Raw genomic sequence first — 6,358 nt, forward strand, 5'->3', positions numbered from 1 at the left:
TTTTTTTTTTTGTGTCTGTTACCACTCTTTCTCGGCTCTCACTGAACCGATTTCTTTCAATGATATGTCAAAAGATCACAAATCGTATCTAGTCGAAGACATTACCCTCAAAAATTGAAAAAAAATCCCTCGTTCCCCGTAAATGGGGGAAACCTCCAAAAAATTACAAATTTAAAAATCGCTAATTTTCAAAATTTTTTCAAATTTTTACTAAAAACTGCCATAACTTTTTTAAAAATGAACATATCAATATATTTTTTTTTTATATCTGACCCTTTAACTGCCCACAGGAGGGATTTAAAATGACAACTTTTTCACAAAAAATTAATTTTTCCAACTTGACTTTTGAAAATGTTCCGGAAAGTCTGACACTTTTATATATATCTTAAATTAAAGCTAATGATTGATTGTATAAAAAATAAAAATAAGAACAAAAATTTTTGAAATTTTTTTTTTCTATTATATCATAAAATTAAAAATAAATTTACCCATTAATTATATTTTCATCCTTTGAGTGATAAAAAAAATTATTTAACTACACATTATGGTATTTTTTTTTAATCAAACAATTATTAATTATTTTCTTTTGAGAAAATTGAAAATATTCAAGTTTCTGGAAAAAAAAGTGTTTTATCCTTAACTGATCACTCTAAATATATTTACAATAGTTAATTCGTAAATTAATAAGCTAATTTTAAGCAATAAAAATAATTATCACAAAAATTCAAACTAGAGGAACCTAATTAAATTAACACACTAATTACAAAGTTCTACTTAACTTTGGTTGATTTAATATGGGCAAAAATATTATTAGATTAATTAAAGTAATTCAATCATACAAAAGTTAATGTACAAATATAATACATTTAAAAGTAAATTAAAAACTACCATTTATAACTTTATATATACCAAATTACAAATTTTTTTCTATTTAACTGAACTATTTCATAAATAAATTATTTTACTACATTTACTTATAACTATATTTTTAAAAAATAGCTAAGTTTTTAAACCCTCTTTTCCATCAGTTTTTCAACAATATTTAATAGCTATATAATAAAAAATAATTATTCTAAAATGTTTGCCTTATGATTTTTATAAACTGAGTAACAGCCTTAACACTATATAATGAATGTTATTCAACATATATGCTTCATTGAAATTATTCAATAAAATATCCAAAAAAAAAAAAATATTTTTTAAAATTTTTAATGTGAGGGCAGTTTTAATTGAAAATATTATTTCTATTTATTTTTATACAAAAATTAAGATATAATATTTTAGTAATATAAAAAAAAACTAATTAATTTTTGAAATATTATTTTTATTTCAACTTTAACTAAAAAAAAACAGGAAAGCCCTATTATTAAATAATAATTAAATTATAATGTAAAATAATTTATTTCGAGTTATAGATAAATAGTTTTCAATTTGTAATTGATAACTAAAAACTAATAGTTAAAAAAAATTCTACACTAAATAAACTTGAAATAAAACTTGTTTGCTCTATTTCTTACAGATGCATATACAAACAAAAAAGTACTGGATAAAATATTGATTTCATAAAATAAACAAACTGACAAGTCATTTAAAATCTCAATTATAGAAGTTTGATTGAAAATTTAGAGAAATACCTGTTTTTTTTAATTGATACTGATCATTTTGTACTTCCTCAATATGGCCTAATAATAGAATTTAAATTCTTTATTTTTAAAGCCATAATTTTTAATAGTAAGTTTTAAACCATTAAAATTCCATTTAAAATTACTCAATAATTTATTTAACTTACTTGGTAAACTTAATTTCCCATTAGATTTAATGAAATTTCTGCACAGTACATGCATAATACACATGAATGCAGCACCAAATGCGAAAATTCTAAAAGTTATAATTCCTCCATACAAATTGTATAATACACCACCAATAAAACTACCTAAAGATACACCTGAAATATTAAATATATGTGAATATAAATATTAATTTTTATTATAAAACTTATACAAAGAAACTTACCTATCCCCTCAAAAACACCTCCTACAAGACCTATCATTGTACTTTCAGTACCTGGTAACGCAATTACACTAGCATAAGACATAAGAACACTATATCCTAAGCCAAAAGTAATTCCATTTGATAATTCGATGGCAAGTATCCAAACTGGATTAGTCATTAAGGAATAAGCAAAAAATCTGAGAGCAAATGCACCCAAAATCAAAGACATACAATTTAAATGCCCTAAACGTTTCACAATCCAACCTGACCAGAAAAAGAATGGAACTTCTCCACCAAAACATTGAACGCCCATTGCTAATCCTTGTAATGTTTTAATCCAGGCTTGAGTACTACATTCATAAATTGATGCTATATCTTCTACATACCTAATTTATAAAAAAATTTAAGTAAAATCTAAATTTCAAACAATAATAACTTAAAGAAAACCTACCAAAAAAGATATTGCCAAATAATTGAAACACAAATACCAAATAATATTGTCCAAAGAAGAAAACCAAGAACTTTGATTTCTGTTAATAATTTACTAATATCTCGATAAATATTAGTAGAAATTTTAGTTTCTAATATCTAACAATAAAATTTACACATTAAATATTTTGTCAAAATATTTAACAGCAAAAATAATTACTTCAAGTTTTGATGCAGTAAAAAAATTGATAAGTAAAACTAATAGACATAAATAATATATTGGCATATAATTTTTATTAACATCACTTGAACTAAAGATATCCAAAAGCCATCCAGCAATTATAGTAAAAAAACCCCATCCAATAGCACCCCAACATCTCTGTTTACCATATTTATTTGGAGTATTTCCTAGAATGTAAACAAAATAATAAATATTTCATATTATAGTAAAAATAAATAAGACATAATTTAATGATCTCTATATGATAAATACCAAGTAAATCAAAACATATGGTATCCCCTAGACTATAAACTACTGCTTGACTCATCCAAAGCAAACAAACGAAAATAAGAAAAATCCAGAATTGATGCAATTCTAAAACACTTCCATTGTATTTTGCAGAAGTTATTAAATCCATAATGATTTCACTAGAACATTGTACTTCACATGTAGTTTTTGTAAAAATTTTGCATACAGGCGCATAAGTGATTGAGTCAGCTTTAGGAAAATCAAAAGCCGATTCTACTCGAAAGAAAAAACAATTTTTTACCTAAATAATAATAATATGATTAAAAGGATAAATTAACTAATTATCATTAAATTGTATGGCAAACTTTTACTTGTTCAGTATGATTCATCTGTAAAGAGATTGCTAAATCAACATATTTATCATTATTATTATACTGTATGTTTTCTTTTGAGTAAATTGGTCTTTCTGATGGTTCAATATCACTCACATTTTGTGAAGTAGAACAATCTTCTTGAAATTTCCAAGTTGAACAAAGTTCATTATAAAATTTTTTACTTTTTTCACATTTCAGCTATAGATAAATGTAAAATTAGATTATTTTCAAAAAAATGTAAATTAAAACTATTAAATTAATATTTCAATTTTTACAACTACCCTATTATTCTTATTTAAGTTTACTTAACAATTTATTTAAACATTTCATAATAAATTTACAGTTAAATTTTTGAATAAAAAAAATTAAGTAAGAATTAGGAAATTAAAGATTACATACACGTTATAAAGATTTTAAAAATATTCTGTGTTTATTTATAATAACTCTAAAATATTTTAATTTTAAGTAACAAATTTACAAAATAAGGTATTTATAGAGTCAGTATATTTCCCTTGTTTTTACATGATAAGTATAGAGATCTTAATTTATTTTCATCTATTTCTTCTACTATCCCAATATTTAAACTATATAATTAAATTAAAAAAAAAAAAAAGCTATAGATTACATTTGATTTAAAAAAATATATTTATAGTTAGTATACTTTTACAAGGAAACTCTAAAGTGGCATCGAACCAAAAATAATATACTTACATAAAATGAATTATAAGGTTGAAATAAGAAATATACATTTTATTAAAAAAAACTTGCAAATAAACAATCAAAAAGATCAGTATTAAAATTTAAAGTAATAAAAATATTTACTTGGCATATAACTAATCCATCAGTTGTATGTTTCATCACTCTTTGAGCATCACACTTAGATAATTGTAAATCATCATTCGGACAAACATTTAAATAAGTCAATTCATGACAATGCAATTCAGCTTTTGTATCCAAAGGTATTTCTGGTACGAACATTAAAGCAAATGATACCAATGCAGAAATCATAATAAAACTCAAAAATATAGTTTTTTTGACACGAAACTGATCAACTATAGCTCCAAAAATAGGTTTAGTAATTAGGCTTAAAATTGGTAGAATTGAATAAATAGTTCCAACAACAACTGTAGAATAACCCAATTGTTTTGCTATTGTAGGAAGAAATGAAACAATTGGAGCAATACCTAAAATAATACTTAAAACATTAAGAAATTATCTTTAATAATTAAAAATATTTTAAATATTTTCTAGTATTTATAACCTTAAAAAAATGAAGCTCAGAGAATTTAGACCATAGTTTATTTATATGTATGTATTATCATAACTCCAGAATACCTGAAGCGATATCAACAATTTTTAATATATTGATCAATTGCAAGCTAATAGACACAAGCATTGTTTTTAAAACAAGAAAGCAACTTTATAAATCTTTTAATTAATTGACATAAAACTAGGGTTCTTACATTTAAACACTGCATGTTTAAAAAATTAACTTTTATGAGACTTTTGAAACAAGTTTTTTAACAATTCTTGTCAGAACAAAAAAGAAATTTTTGGTTAAATGTCACTTATGCCAACTAGCATGTAAACTGGTAATACAAGATGTACCGCTAAATATGCCACACAGAATATCATCAAAAATATAAGATATAATATATTTTTTTCTTTTCAGAAATAAATAGTATTCTACATTCTGTAATTTAAAAAATTGTTTTGTCTTATCTTCTTCCCTCTTAAAATTTTAAATTGAAAAATATATTTAATCAGCTTAATAATAATAAAATTATTTAACTAAGAAAAATACTGGCAGTTAAAAGCTTTTAATTTAGTATTTTAAAAGATATTAACACTTTTATAACAGAACGGAAGATTTATTACGATTTATAAATACCTAGAGATCAAAATAAACAGATCTGTGCCTCTATTGTTTTGATTAAAGTGTTAATAATATTCAAAGTACATGTTCAAAAGTTATTATCAACCTATGATTTTCTTACTTGTAAGCGCAAGTCAAAATGCATATTTTCATTAATAAACTAAAGATGTTACAATTTTAAGAGAGGGAAAGGGAATAAAACTATATTTTTTTCTGTTATTTAAATGTGTAGGATACTAATTACTTCTGAATAGAAAAAAATTATATTCTATCTTGTACTTTTAATGATATTGTGAGACATATAATTTGTATATTACTCTGTATAATTTACATCACTGCAAAAAAGTATGAAGTGTCACATGACCTTTACACTCCAGATAATGGAAATAATAGGAGAATGTAAAAAAAAATAAAAAACTAACAATTTTAATTTTGATATCTACTGTACAAAACTATCAATTATCCTCAAAGAGTTTGAAAATTAAGAAAATTAAGAGCTAGTGATTTAAAACAAAGACTAAGTAGTAATTACTCCACAGTAATTCACATTTTATGGGGGGTATATTAATGAGAACATTTTTTACATCTCCTCAAAGATTTTTTAAATTGGGGCTAATACAAAAGTTTTAGTGATTTTTTACTTAAAAAATATTGTGTAAAAAATTTTGTGTCAATGAAGGGAAGTTTAGCCTTTTAGCTTCGATGCGAAGCTGAGAAGGTATTGGTTTTACTAAGATATGTTTTTTTTTTTTGTGTCTCTTACCACTTTTTCTCAGCTCTCACTGAACCGATTTCTTTCAATGATACGTCAAAAGATCACAAATCGTATCTAGTCGAAGACATTATCCTTAAAAATTGAAAAAATTTCCCTCGTCCCCCGTAAATGGGGAAACCTCCGAAAAAATTACAAATTTAAAAATGGCTAATTTTTTCAATTTTTTTAATTTTTTTTACTAAAAACTGCCGTAACTTTTTTAAATATAAACATATCAATATAATTCTTTTTTTTATAGATGCATAATGTTACCAATCATTTGGTATATATTTTTTATAAATCTGACTTTTTACCTGCCCACAGGGGGGGATTTAAAATGACAACTTTTTTACAAAAAATTAATTTTTTCAACTTATCTTTTGAAAGTGTTCCGAAAGGTCTGACACTTTTATATATATCTTAAATTAAAGCTAATGTAATATACTTTATCATGAAAAAAAAAA

At 23.5% G+C, this 6,358-nt stretch overlaps 1 protein-coding gene across 3 annotated transcripts in view; it reads right to left on the reverse strand.

The window, feature by feature from the left end:
- The window catches only part of LOC126910410 (major facilitator superfamily domain-containing protein 6-like), an 18,108-nt gene that overhangs the window by 1,766 nt on the left and 9,984 nt on the right, over positions 1–6,358 (reverse strand). For 2 of the 3 annotated variants that reach the window (XM_050692961.1, XM_050692962.1), the window contains exons 3-10: positions 4,087–4,448; positions 3,262–3,462; positions 2,915–3,191; positions 2,642–2,829; positions 2,444–2,580; positions 2,014–2,378; positions 1,790–1,945; positions 1,635–1,682 (exon numbers count right to left, since the gene is read on the reverse strand). In XM_050692961.1, coding sequence (XP_050548918.1) covers positions 1,635–1,682; positions 1,790–1,945; positions 2,014–2,378; positions 2,444–2,580; positions 2,642–2,829; positions 2,915–3,191; positions 3,262–3,462; positions 4,087–4,448 — 1,734 coding nt within the window. The remainder of the gene's footprint in view (positions 1–1,634; positions 1,683–1,789; positions 1,946–2,013; positions 2,379–2,443; positions 2,581–2,641; positions 2,830–2,914; positions 3,192–3,261; positions 3,463–4,086; positions 4,449–6,358) is intronic. The other variant, XM_050692963.1, reaches the window with a different exon arrangement.

The sequence above is a fragment of the Daktulosphaira vitifoliae genome, unplaced genomic scaffold (assembly GCF_025091365.1).
Source record: "Daktulosphaira vitifoliae isolate Bord-2020 unplaced genomic scaffold, ASM2509136v1 Scaffold_1, whole genome shotgun sequence".
NCBI classification, from domain to species: domain Eukaryota; kingdom Metazoa; phylum Arthropoda; class Insecta; order Hemiptera; family Phylloxeridae; genus Daktulosphaira; species Daktulosphaira vitifoliae.